This window comes from Melanostigma gelatinosum, assembly GCF_949748355.1.
Source record: "Melanostigma gelatinosum genome assembly, chromosome: 16".
In the NCBI taxonomy this organism is placed as follows: domain Eukaryota; kingdom Metazoa; phylum Chordata; class Actinopteri; order Perciformes; family Zoarcidae; genus Melanostigma; species Melanostigma gelatinosum.
The window spans coordinates 3,110,685-3,128,155 of NC_136649.1; the positions used below are offsets into that span (position 1 = coordinate 3,110,685).

The 17,471-nt window shown below is 43.5% G+C and overlaps 1 protein-coding gene and 1 long non-coding RNA gene across 5 annotated transcripts; one reads left to right on the forward strand and one right to left on the reverse strand.

Annotated features, from left to right (window-relative positions):
* Positions 1-677: 677 nt before the first annotated feature.
* Positions 678-14,583, reverse strand: iars2 (isoleucyl-tRNA synthetase 2, mitochondrial). Of its 4 annotated transcripts, none has more exons than XM_079286388.1 (24): positions 14,194-14,583; positions 13,625-13,747; positions 13,304-13,457; positions 13,076-13,224; positions 12,839-12,888; positions 12,598-12,704; positions 12,400-12,487; positions 11,821-11,936; positions 11,553-11,722; positions 11,321-11,411; positions 11,045-11,196; positions 10,711-10,871; positions 10,331-10,433; positions 9,615-9,708; positions 8,375-8,455; positions 7,586-7,694; positions 6,476-6,578; positions 5,849-5,971; positions 5,637-5,768; positions 4,676-4,782; positions 4,052-4,197; positions 3,732-3,922; positions 2,275-2,419; positions 678-1,463 (listed from the first exon to the last, which is right to left on the reverse strand). In XM_079286388.1, the coding sequence occupies exons 1-24, from the start codon at positions 14,458-14,460 to the stop codon at positions 1,318-1,320; spliced, it is 3,108 nt and encodes a 1,035-aa protein (XP_079142514.1). In that variant the 5' UTR covers positions 14,461-14,583; the 3' UTR covers positions 678-1,317. The 4 variants fall into 4 exon arrangements, with proteins under 4 accessions (XP_079142514.1, XP_079142513.1, XP_079142516.1 ...); XM_079286387.1 differs by having other exon boundaries at positions 12,400-12,490; XM_079286390.1 differs by lacking the exon at positions 8,375-8,455.
* Positions 14,584-15,462: 879 nt separating this feature from the next.
* LOC306790192 lies at positions 15,463-16,834 on the forward strand. Its single transcript, XR_013772688.1, has 2 exons — positions 15,463-15,590; positions 16,233-16,834. It is a non-coding gene; the product is annotated as an uncharacterized lncRNA (long non-coding RNA).
* The last annotated feature ends 637 nt before the right edge of the window (positions 16,835-17,471 follow it).

Genomic DNA, 17,471 nt, shown 5'->3' on the forward strand with positions numbered 1-17,471 from the left:
GTATGTTGATAAAAAAAATCTTACTATTCAATGTTGATAAAAAATGTATTAGTTTCAGATTCTATCATTCATACAACGTAAGCTCGAACCGCCGATCGTCTGAAGGACGGCCCTGCTCTCCACTGAGCCAGTCGCCCTCATATCATGTCATTTAAAAGATATCTGAAAGAATGTCAGTCTTGCATGGCATGAAAAAAAAATCATAGTATAGTATGTTGAAAAGTAGTGAAAGTATAAGATGTAAACTAAATCATGAAAGTCATGGTAGTCTGTAAAAACAAACTCAGTACATGTTGAAAATATGTCATAAAGAAGTCCTATATCATTAAGAGTCATAGTATGCTGTAGTCGTCAAATATTTATGAAATTAATCGTATACTAAGGCATTTAAAGTACATTATGTTGAAAGTCAAAGTATTTATTAGTCATTAAGAAAAGTCATAGAATAATACGTGAATTGTTTTTCATAAAAAGACCGTTTAGCATGATGAAAATAAAAGATGTGTGTAAAACAAAACATAATGAAAGTCATGATAAAGTATGAGAAAAGAATATCGAAATATAGTCAGCATCTCATAAAGAAATTCATAGCATGTTATAAAAAAAGTTATATAGGATGTTAAAAAAAGTCACGGTGAGCATGTTGTTATAGTATTAAAAAAAGTCAGTATAGAATGTCAGAAAATGTCATAATCCATTTATTTATAATTTAGAGACATTTTTTTCCATATACCTTCAACTTTATGGGAACAGGATCTATTATAGAACGGTAAACGTTTACAAGAACGTTCCCCCAATACCCAGTAGACATTCTCTACTGCAGTCACATGGTGACGCTCAGAGGAACGCATTCCTTTCCCCTGTAGTTACGCACTTCAAACAGTATTCCCAATGAAACATACAGTAAGCAAGCTTACTCATGCTGTATCGTTTGGTGCAGAGTTATCAGTCACAAAAGTGCGCCACAGTAACGATACAGGACCCTTTCTGGAAAGTTCAGAGATCATCTAATTGAAAACAAAAGTCGCTGGTGCTCAGAAAACACCCGCTTCATGGACAGTCAGCCTTGTGGTTTTGTAAGTGCATAAAACAGTTACGCTTTGTTATCTGCTATTAGGACAGCCCTGTGCTAAGCTGCTCTCTTGACTGGCAGCGGCCAAAATGGAACAACACAGGGAGTCAGTTTTACACCTCTCAGGTGATGGCGGCAGGGATTATAAAAGCCGGTCTCTATTCAGCCCTCAAGAGGAACTTCACCCGATGCAGGGGAAGGAAACAGCCGCTGGTCAATGTTCGTCACGGTGACGGGACGCTTTGTCAGTGAGCCGGTGAAACGATGGTCTGGCAGCGCGGGCACAGGCAGTCTGCCGAGTCTGTGGTGTAGCGGCGGCACCGCGGGCACCTGGAGGCAGTGGTGGGCACTGCTGCTATGCTGTAGGCGCTGTCCTCTCGTATGACACCACCTGACCGGACAGACAGACGTACTGAGCATGTTGGAAGTCATCTTATTCACATTTTGTGCACAACTGTGTGGACCTTTTTCACTGCAGACATTTGAACTTGTCTTTGGGTTCACGGAGCTTCCCGATAACCGCTATCATAGAGCTGCTTATCACATGGCTCAGGGAACGCTGGCTTTTATCAGTCACAATAGTCATGTGAAAGAGGAGTAGTCTATTACAAGCAATGTCATGAGAACAATGAGTTGGCAATTTAGTGTGACGTTTTATGAAATGTTGATGATATGATGATGATGGTGATCTGGTTATAGCAGTAGAGGATATTCTGCGAGGTAAAATATATACAATATGATCACACAATTTAAATATAAGAAGCTGTTTGAAACAGTGGGAACTAAAATGATCACCTCGTGGTTGTAAAGCTCCATCAACCAGTCAAGTATCAGTTTACATCCAAAAATGTCATCGCTTCATCATTTTTTTTTATCCTATTAGACATTTGTGTGAAATTTCCATAATTAGCATATCAATTCTTCAGTTCTGGCCCAAAATTTGTTTTGTGAGGTCACAGTGACCTCTGACCTCCAAATTCGAATCAGTTCATCCTTGAGTCCAGGTGGAGGTTTGAGCCCGAGGTATCCCGCTCTGGAGACGGGGCCCTGACATGTTATTACATCAGCGTTAGCCGGGTGCAAATGTCTGCTGTGAAAAAAGGTCCATTAAGACATGATGCAAAAACGCGACTATTTCCCCAACCCTGGCTGATTTATCTCTGCACCGTTGTACCGACTAGCTCAGTGTGGACCTTCCTCACCCTCCAGGTTGATGAGGAAGGCGCCGCGGCTCAGCAAGGCGTCTGGGGGAAGGTCGCGGGGCAGCACGCTGGTCAGGTTGACCCGCGCGACCGTCATCAGCTCAGCCAGCTGGGAGGAGGTGGAGGTGGCTTCCTCTTGGAGAGACTGGGAGTGGAGAGGAGGAAGCTTATGGGTTCATGTCCCTTCATATAGACTGATCATATATAAATAAAAGCATTGGGGATTTCCAACATGTGTGTAGCATATTTTATTCTTATCTAATGATTACAAATCGATAGTATTGTAAACATGTGTTACATTATATGTTGCATGTTATGTATATTACAGATGACATTTAGTTGTTGGAATGCTGTTGGAATGCTGTCCATCTGTTCTTCAACACATTCTTCCCCTCAATTATTAATATCGGAGCAATAGGAGCTACGGTTATGGGAGTTTTGATGATTTGTTTGAGAGGTGTTTCCCTGTTTTATCTCCATGAAATGGCTTCAGGCACACAGCTGTTTGCGAATGAGCCAATTAGTGATGTTGACAAACACACAGACTCACAGACACACATGCGCACATACTCTCCTCTCCCTCTCTCTCTCTGTGTCTCTCATACAGTCATTCAGGTCTTAGGGATCTTTAGAGGTCTTTCCCCCCTCCTCCACCCACACCATTTTAAAATAAAAGCCCCACAGAATGAATCCTAACTGAAATGCTTGTGATGAGCCTGTCATTTAATAACCGGTTTGTGTTTATCTAACATTATGATTATGTCTCCTCTCCCCCTCCCTCCCCCACCCTTTCAAAATAAAAGCCTCATGGATTAACTGTATTTAAACATTTCGCTCAAAATTAGGCTTTTTTGTTGAAATAATGAATGCTCTTACTAATACTGCGACAACTACTACTACTGCTAATATTTCTAGTATTACCACTACAACTTTTGCTACTATTACTACTACTGCTACTGCTATAAAGCTACAGAAACCGTTCGAATATCAAAATGTTCAGCTCTTTCAGGAGAGGGGTGACATAACTTCATATTTGTAATCTTTCAACTTTTTGAATTATTCAGCTTTTTGCAATTTTTTTTTTTTTTTTTTTTTTTTTTTTTTTTAAATTGGATATCTATTTTCAGCAATGTTTTTGAGATTCATTTCAGTTTTCAGCATTCCAACGCATCTTCAGCAGGAAATGCATTTTCTAGTTTAATTTGTTATTATTATTATTATTATTATTATTATATGTGTGCATGATTCTAGCAGCCTGGAAGTGATGACACATGATGTGTCGATGTTCTCAAGCTTTGCAGAAACATTTTACTTAACAAAAAAAAAAAAAGAAGTGGAAACAATCACTCTACTTTAGATCTTGGCCCATTGCCTCAGCATTTGAACATGTGAAGTCCTTCTCAGTGTCTTTTGTGGACTCTCTCTGTCTAGTGGCTTGCTCACAACATTTTATTTACCTCCATGAGCTCAAACAGCAAACTGGGTTCAATGGCAATGGTGAGGTCGTACTGAGCAGCATTTTTGCCCGGAATGGAAGACAGGAAGGAGTCCCTGATGGCACAGGCCCCCTCCACTGCCTCCTCCAATCCTGGTCGCCGCCACACCGAACTGCTTTTGATCCAGCCGCTCTGAAATAATGTCTCCCCTTCTGCAGAAGCGTTTATGGTTCATGAATACTCTTTGGTAGCAAGAGAACACAAAATGTATAGCGAGACGGTGTGGTTGAAAACACATGCGGTGTGATATGTTGTAACAACACGAACCAACTGACACGTACCGTCATGTCCTGGTGCGTGTAGATAGACCTCTTCAGCTAGATGTGGCAGGATGGGAGCTATAGATCTGGTCACTCCATCTAGAATTTCCTCTAAAACGGTCTGACATGATCTTCTGCCCAACGAGTCCTCTGGATCACAGTACAACCTGATTTAAAAGGAACAGACGAGGACAGAGGAAGAGATACGAGAGTTTCGCAGATACTTAACCCGTGGGTTTAAAAAAACAGTTGCTCTATACCACAGAAGACAAGAATGTCTGCTTCAAAAATGATAGGAAGAACATTTTCCACTCTCACTGACTTGATTTTATACTGTAATAGTTGTGGGATGTCAATGTGGATCATTTTTGTCCTTAAGGTCTGAGGGTATGTATTTTGGCTACACAGTTTATTGGAGACTTATTATAGGAGCTGAAGTTCAACTTCCAAAATAAAATTTAAAAAATGAAAAAGCTCACACCCTTTCCAAAATGTATGCCATACGTATTAACACGGCCAAAATGATAGAACAATAAAGAAAGCCCAAAATGTCTCATGAGGAACGAGTGTTAAAGCAAAGTAAAGCGATCAGAAGGACACCAGCACAGCTAAACCACTGGTGGGTCTCATGTTTTCAGCCTTTACCGGTCTTTGATGATGCTGAAATAGAAGCTGGAGAGCTCTCTGGTGATGAAGGCTTGGAGGACACGGATGGCCCTACCGGCATCAAACTCACTGTAGGCGTCTGTCACCTGCACGCACACACACACACAGAGAGAAAGAGAGAAACACACACACAGAGAGAAAGAGAGACACAGACACACACAGACAGACATAGAGAGAGAAAGACAGACACACACAGAAAGAGAAAGAGAGACACACACAGAGAGAGAAAGAGAGACACACACAGAGAGAAAGAGAGAGACACACACACACACACACAGAGAGAAAGAGAGACACACACACACACACACAGAGAGACATAGAGACACACACACACACACACACAGAGAGACACACACACACACAGAGAGACACACACACACACACACACACACAGAGAGACACACACACACACACAGAGAGACAGAGAGAGACACACACACACACACAGAGACATAGAGAGAGAGACACACACACACAGAGAGACATAGAGAGAGAGACACACACACACACACACAGAGAGACACACACACACACACACACACACACACAGAGAAAGAGAGACACACACACACACACACACACACACACACACACAGAGACAGAGAGAGAAAGAGAGACATAGAGAGAGACACACACACACACAGAGAGAGACAGAGAGAGAAAGAGAGACATAGAGAGAGACACACACACACACAGAGAGAGACAGAGAGAGAAAGAGAGACATAGAGAGAGACACACACACACACACACAGACAGAGAGAGAAAGAGAGACACACACACAAACAAAGAGACAGAGAGAGAAAGAGAGACATAGAGAGAGACACACACACACACACAGAGAAACAGAGAGAGAAAGAGAGACACACACACACGTCATTGGCTTCCACAGGTACACTCATTTCAGTCAGCGCCTCATACCGTGTGGCTGAGATGAACACACCTTGATGCTGTACTCGCGGAGCAGGTGCAGCATGTACTGATCGATGTAGTGCATCTCTTTGGGGTCCACAGCCTGCACACGTGGGTCGAAGCCCTGCAGGTTGCCGAGCAGGAACTTCAGAGTGTTCCTCAGCTGAAAGAAACGGGGCTCAGATGTGAAAAGTAACTGGACAATAAGCAGCCACTTGCACCATGTCCTCACTGCACTGGTACCTTGCCGATCCTGTCTCTGGCTGAGTTGAGAGCAGTGGGTCCAATCTGAACCTCAGTGAAGATGTTTGACTCCGCCACCCACCAACGCAGCACATCCGCCCCGTAGGCTGGCGTACCCGGGTCCTGGAGAGGGAGGGACATGTGAGAAAGAAAAGTGTGTCAGTAATGTGACTTTTGGATTGACATGAATTTACTGTAGTAAAAGTAATTGCATTAAGTAATGGCTGAATGCTTCATGAGCACAGATGCACCATCAATACAAACATCATTTTATCTTTAGTGAATCAGTTAGTGACCCCTGATAAAAGTAACTGATCACCCCAAGCACTGAAACATACCACTTACTCCTTGAGGTGTCTTGCATTGCAGTTTAGTTTTATCCTTCAGGGTTTTGAAATACCATCGGAATTGCTAAACGCTTCCAATGGATGAAAAAAATCAATTCAACTCAGATCATTAGGCTGTGGTTAAGGTCTCAGCACCAGATATATCAAAACCGTGGCAATTAGAAGCACAACTATCTGCGTAGCTACACACTACAAAGAGACGGTTCAGCCTTCTATGATTGAAGAACGCCGTTCCTTTCTTTATATGCATGTATCGAACAGTTTCTCTCCCTGACCGTACCTTCCCTCCATTAATAACTACATCTGGATCCACAACGTTGCCCACAGACTTGGACATCTTCTCTCCTTTTTCAGTGACAGCGAAGCCATGGACCACCAGAGACCTGCACACACAAAGCCACAGTCTCATATTCGCAAAAGTAGGATATTGTATGTATTACATGTGTTGGAGCTATTTATTTGATATTGTATTTTGTTATTTCATTCATAAGTAGTATTGTTTAATTATTGTAGATGTTTCATATATTAAGATTATTTTCTCTTTAATAGTAATTTGTTTAGTTCTATTATTTTTGGGTAATTACTGTGGGCACCTGTTGCTATTTAAATGAGTAGAAAGATAGGCCCAGCATGCACCGGGGTGGGCGTATAGTTTTTACCAGCTGCACAGCAGCATTGCATGACAGGAGTTTTGTTAGTTGGTTTGTTTTATTTAATAAATACACAAAAATGGAATCCTGCTTGGACATTTCACTCTTCTGGCTGCGTAAGGATACCGACCACGGTGCATCAGTGGCGTTTGATTATTATTTGTTTAAGTTTGATTTAGCCGACAAATGGCCACTACAACATGTGTGATTGAAAATATGGAATTTTAAAAAATACATATTTTGGCCTCGAAATGTTGTTCTCAACTACTTTTCGTGGTACAGCATACTTTTGTAAACACAAATTGGTATTTGTGTTTATTATTTGTGTCATCAACTGTTACTTAAAAGAACGCCACTAGTTCTACACATGAAGTTCGGGTTCATTCACCTGTGAGAGCGGTTGTGTAATGGCTTCTGTGGCTCTTAAGGAGATTTCATCAAGTTTGATGATGTAATTGGAATTATATGAGCATGGGCTTGAGACTTCAAATATTCACCAGAAGGCTGACAGTACACAGTGAAGGGATTTGAAAGAGGTGGCATCTAGGAGGCGAGGGTAGACTATTTTAGAAAAGAAACGGTGGATTATACGAGTCACTATCAGTTTCACCAATGAACCAATCACAACCTGCTTGTAGGCTTGTGAAAGCAATGTCTACCAGATGTTTTTCCCCCATTTAAACTCATGTATTCACGTTAGAAAAATGTGAATCCACTAGATTGCAAAACAGGACACTCACTTGTAAGGGGCCTTGTTCCTGACGGCGACGCTGGTGAGCAGCGAGGACTGAAACCAGCCTCCGATCTGGTCCTTCCCTTCAACATATGCATCTGCCCTGGAGTCTGACTCTGCAGGGCGGGTTGCAGAGAAAAGAGGCGTAAGTCAGTTCAATTCTAGTCTCACACCCCCCCCCCCCCCCACACACACACTAGATAACCAAAACGGTTAGTGCACAGGAAGACTGTCCCAGAGGAGAGAAACATCTAGAAAAGCCGAGAGACAAGCCAGTGTTAGTGTGGGACTCCAACCATTCAGCACCTGTGCACTCAAGGGTGACCATTGCTAAAGACTCAAGAAGCAGATTTCATTTAGACAGCTATCCGACAGGCAGGTGTTGCAGCCATGGCATCACAGGCACAGAGAACTTTCAGCCTCGTCCATCTCCATCCTGAATCAATCCGACAGACAAGACACACAAAAAGAAGAGTTTGGGCCGTTCCTGGAAAAAGAAACAAACTGCCACAGAGAGAAAGAGGAGGAGAAAAAGCTTCCACGTTTTGGTATTCATAAACACTCCTCACAGCACATTCAAATATGCTATGACGAGCATTAACCAATATATACTGAATGGGATTGAATGATCTTCAGTATTTGGGCACAACAGAGGTGCTGCGTTGTTCAGAGGCAGAGGGAGGAGGAGCGATCTGGCATTGGAGGACATTTAAAGCAGACGGACAGGACAGAGAAACAAAGACACATTGGAAGACAGAGGCAGCTGCGTTGGCCGGTAGGCGGAGGATCAGACAACCTGTGACCAGAGGTTCACGGAGCGGAGCGGGGAGCCAGCTGAGACGTGACTCAGGCTCCTCAGTGTCTCCCTCCATCTCCTCTAGAAAACGACAACACAAAACCAACAGCGACATTTAACAGCTACCCTTAAAAAGCCTTCTGGTCTTGGATTCTGCTTTGCCAGCAAACAAAAAGACATCTTCGTCCAATTCATTTTCGGTGTTATGTGTAAGCAAGTTGGAAGACATAATTAGTTGCCATCCATAGAGTCACACGTACAGAAGCCCTGAGAGGAAGCTCAAGACAACAATATTGTGATGATCTATTCTCCAAGTGTGATCTGAATAGTTTCTTCTCCTGTGTTTATGACTTCAGAGCAGGTGAATAAAGGCTTTGCCAGGAGAATCTCAGAGTTCCCTTTTTTCACTGATAACAACTTTAAGTTTTGGCAGGTGAAAAAGTATTTCTTGTTGTAATACTCATTTCAGCCACAAGAGGCTGTTCCAAATAGGACTAAAAACATGCTCGTTTCCTCCCAGGTGAGTTTTACATAATTTGCTAACATACAATATGGCTCGTGTTTACCTTGTGTGGCGAAATTAAAACTCACCTGGAAGTGAACAGGAAAGCTTTTAGTCCTACATAGAAGATGGGTTAGTGAGACTTTCCACTTTTGAAAAAAGACATAACTCGGTTAACGAAGGCTAGCAGACAAACTTGTTGAGCCAGTCTCTGCTGTAAAAGGCTCATTCTTTTGTATAGTTTGAAGATTCTCTGCTAGATTGGGCTACGGTGGATATTTTGGACAGGGTGTCCGCAGTATAACAGTTTACCTTCGACTGTTCTACTAGACACAGAGCACGGTGACCCTGGTATGCTGAGGCTGCACTGCCTTGTAATCCCCGTGTGTGGAGCTTTTCCTTACAATACACTTTGCAAAGCGACTTAATGAGTGGACAGTGAGAGTGTGTAAGTAGCTTTCTCTACAATAGAACTAATGACAGGAGAGTTGATTAAAGGCATTTGGAAAGCTGCCAGTCATTGACGTGAGCAGGAGAACCAACTGCTGTCATCAGAGAGGAAGAAAACATTATCCCGTCTATGTAGATTATGAAAACTGGAGATATATATATATATATAAATAAGAGAGAGAGAGAGAGAGAGCGAGAGAGCGAGAGAGCGAGAGAGCGAGAGAGCGAGAGAGAGATAGATAGATAGCTGCTTGGTACGACGTACACAGCAGGACAGTTCAGACGTACCTTCTAGTACAGCAGCCCATGAAGCTCCGCTGTCAAACCAGATGTCTAAGACGTCTTCTCCACGAACGTAGTCGCTCACTGGACCTGCTTTACTCTACAGAGACGCGCAACAATAAGGTGATTAGTTGGTTGGCCAACAGAAAACAGATGACAATATTAATAATCATATTCAAAGCTCTATTGATCACTTTTTAAAGCCACTCTGGGGCAGAATATCTGGAAATGGAACTCAAACATATCTGTCTTTAGCTGTAAAATGTTCCACTACTGTTCACCTGCTAGTAGCTGTGAGTACAACGGAGAAATCTGATGTGTTAACCAAAACAATGAGCTAATGTGGAATAAAAATGCCACAGTGCTGCAGAAATATGATGATTAGAGCAGCTCAATCATCAAAAGCAAATATAAAACTATTGCTTTTAACAGCCTTTCAGATGTATTATTACGTGTTTTAACAACATTTTTAATGCATCCTTCTGAGCTCTGGCTAACTTGCGATTGTTGCCTTCTATTGAGAGGTGGACAGTAGAGAGGAAAGCAAAAACAATTCATCAGTCATCAGTGTCTACTCTCGCCAACAATAGTAAAAGTAATTATAATATTCATCATATTAGAGAGGGAATATCCCTTACCATGGCCAATATCACCTGATGTACCACTGAGGCTGGTTCAAACCTATTCTCATTATCTCACAGACACACCATCACAACGCTCACCTTCTGGAGCACATTTTCTGGCAGCAAAGTCTCAATAGGAAGCTCCCACCAACAGTCACTGCCCTTCTCTTTGAAGAGCTTTGCTATATGGGACACGGTGTCCCTGCAGAGATGGGAAGAATGCTCATTAATAAACAACAATAATAATAATAACAATAATACAGAGTTATAAAGTGCTTTACATGATTTAACCAGAAACAAAAACATTTCAGGGCTGCTATATAATAAAATCAGACAACTACAGCAAACCAAAAAGGAGATAAAATACCCAAAAGTAATCGAGTGTGACACACAGTGTCTGCAGTAACTCTAAAAATTGCGAGTGTGCAAGTAGCGTTGGCGCGTATAAAGCCAGTTTGTCTGCATGTGTGTGAGCTGACTTGTTGACGAGAGCCTCTCCGGTCTCTCTGTGGTAGAAGACTGGGATCGGGACGCCCCAGCTCCGCTGTCTGGAGATGCACCAGTACGTCCGTCTGTCCAGCATGGTCAGCAGGCTGCCCCTCGCCGACTCTGGCAAAACACGCACCTTCTGCAGTGCTTCCTGGACAAACACAGGTATTACTTCCTTTGGAACAACCCGTGAATAAGAAGAGAGTCCCTTCCTGGAAGAGCACAATGCATCGCTCTATCTGCACAAGGAACAGGCTGGATTTATTTTTCCAGCAAATAAAATGAGAGCTAAACAAAAAGTAAAAATATGTCTCCCAGCTTCACCTTGGCCTTGTCTTTAAGCGACGCCGTGTTGATGAACCACTGTTTACTGGGCCTGATGACGACGGGCTGCTTCGTCCTCCAGTCGTACGGGTAACTGTGGACGCACTGCTCCTCCTTCACCAGGGCGCCGCCGTCCGTCAGCATGGCGATCACTAGCACACGCCGCCAGACCAATCCACAAATGTGATAAACAGACCGAGATGAAAAACAACACATGCCCTCACAAATTCACACGGGCTAAGTAAGTGTATCCCCTTTTCACTCATTGTTCTGTACCTTTGTCAGTGCCTTCTGTCATCACAGACAGATTCTGTAGCTCAGGGCCGGCCAGTTCAGTGAACTTCCCGTCCTCGTCCACCATGCACTCCTTTGGACACACACACACACACACACACGTTTTCCTTTGATGCATGACTGAAACAATTAACGATCAAAACTGTCACTGTCTTGCATGGTAGAAGCTTTTCTTGATTTCCCAAAGGTTGCCATTATAAAATACAGAACGTACCACGGAAAGTTTAAACTGAGAAGCCACACTGTAATCCTCCATGCCGTGAGCTGGCGCCGTGTGGACCAACCCCGTTCCTTTTGCCATAGTCACGTGATTGGCCGGCAATAGCGGCACTTCCTTGTCAGGAATTGTGGGATGTTTGCAGATCCCACCCTCGAGCTGAGAGCCTTGGAACAGAGGCACATGAGCGTAGTTATGTTTGTAAATGACTAGATACACCAGGAGTGCGTGCGTGCGTGCGCGCGTGTGCGTGTGCGAGCACTACCTGTGAAGGTGCCTACACTCTCCAGCTCTGTGGCCAGCAGTGCTGCCACGCTGGCTGTGCGTTCAGTGGCCACTAACAGCAGCTGAGAGTTGTCCGCCCTCTTCACCACCGAGTACCTGTGAACAACGGGTTGATGGGAAATGTGGTTTAGGTTTCAGGGACACCACTGCTGTAAGGAAATGGCATACCAGTAGATGTAATAGACTGAAGATGACAAAAGACCTGGGCTTGAGATGATTTTGCCAATTAATCAGTTGGTCATATCGCATGAAATTCATGTGCAAATTCAGATAATTGATTGCTCATTTAAGATTATTTTTAAACAAATTTTGCAAAAAAAGAGATTGTTGCAGCCTCTGTAATGTGTAGCTTGCTTCCTTAGTGTTGTATGATAATAAACGGAATATATTTGGGTTTTGGACTGTTGGTCGGTCACAAAACATTTCTAATGTTTCAAATCAATCTTGAAAACAAGAAGATTATTCAACAGTTGAAATAATAGCGAGTAGAGTCATGTCTGCAGAGAGATGCCCTCAAACGGCCGCTGTATAACCGTCATGTTGTGGTGCTGCTACTCACTGGGCGTTGGGCATGTAGCAGACGGCCTGGTTGGCGGGAATGGTCCAGGGCTGGGTGGTCCACACCAACACAGAGACACTTTGCAATCCTGCTGAGGTACGTCACACACACACACACACCTCTCACCAGGTCAGGACTAAAGTATAATCTTTTAAAATAAATGAATCAACTGGATGTGTGTGTGCGTGTGTGCGTTACCCTCTGAGGCTATCGCAGGTGGCAGTGTGCTCAGGGGGAATGTGGCATAGACGGCTCTGCTCACATGCTCAGGGTTGTACTCCAGCTCTGCCTCTGCCAGGGCCGTTCTGCAAAGGGCCCAGAGTCCGGATCAAAGCAGACCACAGTAGCCAAGTCAGTTATCATGTGCTGATCTAGAATAGCTTAGAAATATTGATGCCTCGATGCAGCAACCTCTGCATAAGCAAACTAGCTCAGGCACCTTGATGAAGGGGACCAGAAGACTGGCTTGTAGTCCTGGTAGACGAACCCCTAAAAACCACAAAGAAAAAATAAATATTAGCCTAATAAGCTACTGAGAGCAAAATTCTGTTTTAATCCCATCCATGTGTTTACTACAGTAATCCCCTATTGCAATAACTATTATGTCACTATTTAGGTTATTGAGCCTTTTCACAGTGTCATAAAAGTGTTTTCTGAATAGCGCATCATTGGCCACCTTGCTGTGCATCTCTTGGAAGACTTTCAGTTGAGCAGCCTCATAGGCCCCATCATAGGTGTAGTAGCACTGGTCCCAGTCAGCCATCAACCCCCAGCGCTGGAAGGCAGCCTTCTGACGAGCTATGGCCCCCTCTGCAAACTCCCGCGCTGGATGGGATAAAAACATTACAGCAGCTGCAAAGATCTGACAGCGGTGACGTTCGTCCAGCTTTCCGTCCATCTTTACCTTTCTGTCTGATCTGCAGGGGACTGAGACCGCTGGTCCCCAACTCCCCCAGAGCCTTCAGCTCGATGGGCAGGCCATGGCAGTCCCAACCCGGGACGTAGTGGACCTGCCGCCCCCTCAGCATCTCAAAACGGTTTCGGATATCTTTCAGGATCTAGACCAAAAACAAGACAGAGTGAATTGAATGTTTATTTCGGCAGTGTCCAGGAAAAGCTGAGAGCTTTTACAACAACGACTAAATGGTGCCGCAGGTGTCCACGGCTGTCAAAAAGTTAGAATGCACCATAACAGAGGGGAATATCTGAAACTTGATGTGATCACCTTGTTGAGCGCATGTCCTACATGTGGGTCTCCATTGGCATACGGAGGTCCATCGTGTAGGCAGAACTCCTTCTTTGCCTTCCTCTCTCTTTGCCAGGAGTACAAACCTGCAAACCCACACTCCTGCAAAAGTGGCGAGAATTCATATTTTTCATGTGACAAAAAACAATGCATCGTTGATATAGAGCTCTCTGTAGCAGTGTTTAACCATCGAGATACTATAGACTGTTAGATTTGAGCTGTGCAAATCTAAGTATGCACACCCACCCACCAAGAGGGTGATAAGTCACAGTTATGCGACGCCGAGCATAATCCAATACTTCAGCTGTGTGAGCCGTCAGACATTATTTTCAGTCTGCATAATTCAGAAAGGTGCCCGTCTGTTTTACAAGGGGTGGGGGTAACTGCCTCTCGACGCATCAGATGCATGCCGGCCTGAAGAATAAACCCTAAAGAGTTGTAGAAAAATTACAGTCGTGTGCTACAATGTGTCCAGTTCACCGCGAGCAGTGGGGGAATTCACATGACGTGTTTTTGAGTAGAGGGTCAGTCTCAATAGTTTGTCCTACCTGCTGTATCTGGAGTTCTCGGTCCAGCAGCTTCTGTCCAGTCAGTTTCATTGGGAACTCAGACCGGGGAAGGAGCACTGTGTCTCGGTACAGTCCCTGAGCAGAGCCTGCCTCTGCGGGCTGAGCGCCGGCTTCGCCTGAACTTACACCGTGACAGTGGCTGGAGCTGAAGGAGAGAGCACGGTGGAGGAGGCCGCCTCCCCGTTGTGACCTCCGTCCCCATCTCGCTAGCGTCTGGCTTACTGCCGAAACCCGGCACAGCAGCATGGAGAGGCGATGTAGCTCTGTGGACAAGCAAAACCACAAAAAACTGAAGACTGTTTGGTTGTTTCTGAGTTGTGACAGTGTGCAGTTATCGCGCTGTTACATTCCGCCCTTTGCGCAATACTTTGTTTCTTCCGGAAGAAATTGAAGCAAGGACAACTACGGGAACTCCGTTCGGTCAAAATTGAAATGAGGTCGTATTTATACTAACGTAAGCAAGCGGTTGCTGAATGAAGAGATACATAATCCATTGAGGGAAACAATATTGAATATTATGAATTGTGATTGAACTGTTTGATTGAATTGTAAGCTCATATACAACAAAAGTGATATTATGGTAAATAAAACCAGAGTTGTCTGATTGAGTGGTTTTATTTCGAAAATTATATGTTTTAATATACGCTTCCAATGATAGTCATGTCAGTACTTATGTTGATAGTATCTCCGAGTCCTTACGCAATAGAGCCCACACTCACATGGGTGGAAAAACTATTAGCGGCAGTGTGGTTTGGTTGTCTTATTTTGAAGGTTTCCACCGGAATATTTATCATGCTATTGCGTCTCACTTGACAAAGGGAGTTGATTTTTGTCTCCTGTAGGTCTATTTAAAATAACGTTTTCCGTTTTAGCATGCAGTGGACACAATGACTAACTAAAACTCTGCAGTCCTAAATAAAACTAATGCTTACAGGCCACAGATTATTTCACACAAATATTTTCATTGTCATAAATATTCTGTGGTGGTTGTGGAGCTAGTGTCGTGTTGGACTGTTGTTCCAGCTGTTGCCTTCCATTCCTAAATGTCTGCTGACAAACAGCAGCCCTATCAAACGAATTGGACTGTGTAAATTAAAGTCGTTCACGTGCGCTTAATTTGATATCAATATATTCCCGACGGCGCATGAATGCAACACGACACAGGCTATACAGCAGGTGGTATTGAGTGGCTGATGATGTCACCGGGGGTATAAAGCTCGCGGCTGCAGCCCCGTGGTGTTATTCATCGACTAACCGAGAGGACTTAACCGGATCAGCGTGCACAGCCTTCGAACACTCTCCACGCCAACATGAATAAGATGTGTGTAGCTTACCTCGGAGCTCTGCTGCTGACTCTCCATCTCATCTCATCACAGGTCAGTCGTTGCTTTTTATTCTGTTTCTCACTCGCTTTGTCTCTAACTTCAGCGGGATATTGACCTGCTAAGGGTTAAACGCGCTGCTGAACCCAACTAGTCGAACACCGGTCGTTTGTTTCCTCCTCGGCTTCCTGAGGCGCTCCGTCACAGGTGCTCTTGTTAACTCTAATTTAAAGGTTATTTTAGCTGTGAGTCTGTGGCACTGTGGGCAATGGGCTTATTCTAAACAGAAATGGTTATTATAAATATTTAAACATGCGGGGGTTTTTTTTCTTTTTTTTTTTTAAAGCGGCAAGTTATAGGGAATAAGTAACTTTAATTTCATCCCTGGGACCCAAGCTGTCTTTACTGTCCAGTTACACTTCTTTATTTTCCAGAACTCTGAGGATTTAGTGTCAGGGGTTGATGAATTTGTTAAACTTTAAACAGTTTTAAACTCTAATGCGCATTCTCCTAAGGTTTTGGTTGTGTGTAATGGGTATTTAGAGATTTATTTTCTTTTAATTTTATTTTTTAAATGTTTAATAACTTTTGTCCACCGGCTGAAATATTGTGATCTTACGCCCTTGAAGGACTAGTGTGTTCTGTAGACCTGCTCACGTTAAAATAACCAGATGATTGTGGTCTTGCATGTTGCAGGTGGTCCAGGCCCAGACCACAGGCCCCCCCATGACCGTAACTATGGCCAACGGGACTGGGAACCCGCCAACCAAAGCGAGCGGCTCCGGAACGACTGACTGCTTCACGCTGCTGCTGCCGCTGGCTGTCGCGGCCTCTCTGCTCCACGGGTGGTCTTAACGACCGGACTGATGTTAGCGCCTTGCGCACTGTCAAGACTGCTGGACTGGGCATGCAACGTTACTCCCAAAGTCTCTCCTCCAACACAATTTGGACTTTTCTTTTTTCTGTCACTTTTGGAATTCATTTTGAAGGAGCGCGCGCTTTCAGAGCTGTCTCAGTTTTACTTTTTTTTTTCTTCTTTTTTTACACGCACTATCATGAAAATTCCCCTTTGTCCGGGAAACCACGGCTTCTTGGTTTGGTCCGTTGTCTATGGGCGTGGGAGATAATGTTCGTGGCTTTAAATACAAAACATATTCTGATACTTGATTCCAGGCTCCAAAGGCCTAAAAAGTGATTGTAAACTAGTTTAGAAAAGTTAAATTTCTGGAACTGTAAATGTGATTTTTAGATCTTAACCTTTTTTTGTATGTCCAATAAAATCGTTTACTTATAAGTGACTACATGGACTCTTGCTTGGTTTCTTCTCTCGTTCTCCTTGCTGAAAGTGTATAAAAAGCATGGAATATAGTAGTTTTTTTTTTTTTTAATATATATAATTTTTATTTATTTTTTTAGGACAAATGGTTGAACCTGAACATTGCTTTTTAGTTTTTTGGCTGAGATTAAAATGTTTACGTCAGATGTAAAGTCTACGCCCGGTGTTATCGGGTCTGCTTTAAACAGTAAATACTCTGGTATGATTGCAGGGTAACTTTCTCAACGCTGACTCTCTACAATTTGGAAACTTAAATTTGTCATTTGATATCTGTGTCTGGTTAAATGTTCCTCTTATAGCTATCGTGCCACTTTGAATTACTTTGTCATGGCTTTGTGGTGCTTGAGGCCCATCACATTTAATCTCAAAAAAGACTGCCATCCCAAATTTGTCTTTTATTGAGTTGACTCTTTCTATTAAAAATCCCCTGTACTCTGTCTTGCCTGACGCTTCACTTGGCTGTATCTGCAGAGGGGAAAGTAATCTGTTGGAGTTTGTCACATAACTGCAGCTTTAAATGAGAACTCTGAGCCTCCGTTGCTCGTACACTGAGACGTCTTGTGAAATGAGCCCGAAGTATACTTGTCATGTATCATGAC

Excerpts from the sequence above, each read along its gene's own strand:
- iars2 (XM_079286387.1), bottom strand. The coding sequence starts at position 14,460 with ATGCTGCTGTGCCGGGTTTCGGCAGTAAGCCAGACGCTAGCGAGATGG. Across the intron at positions 10,434-10,710 it reads GGAGAGGCTCTCGTCAACAA|GGACACCGTGTCCCATATAG; the intron begins GTCAGCTCACAC and ends CCATCTCTGCAG. Across the intron at positions 4,198-4,675 it reads TTCAGCATCATCAAAGACCG|GTTGTACTGTGATCCAGAGG; the intron begins GTAAAGGCTGAA and ends CTTTTAAATCAG.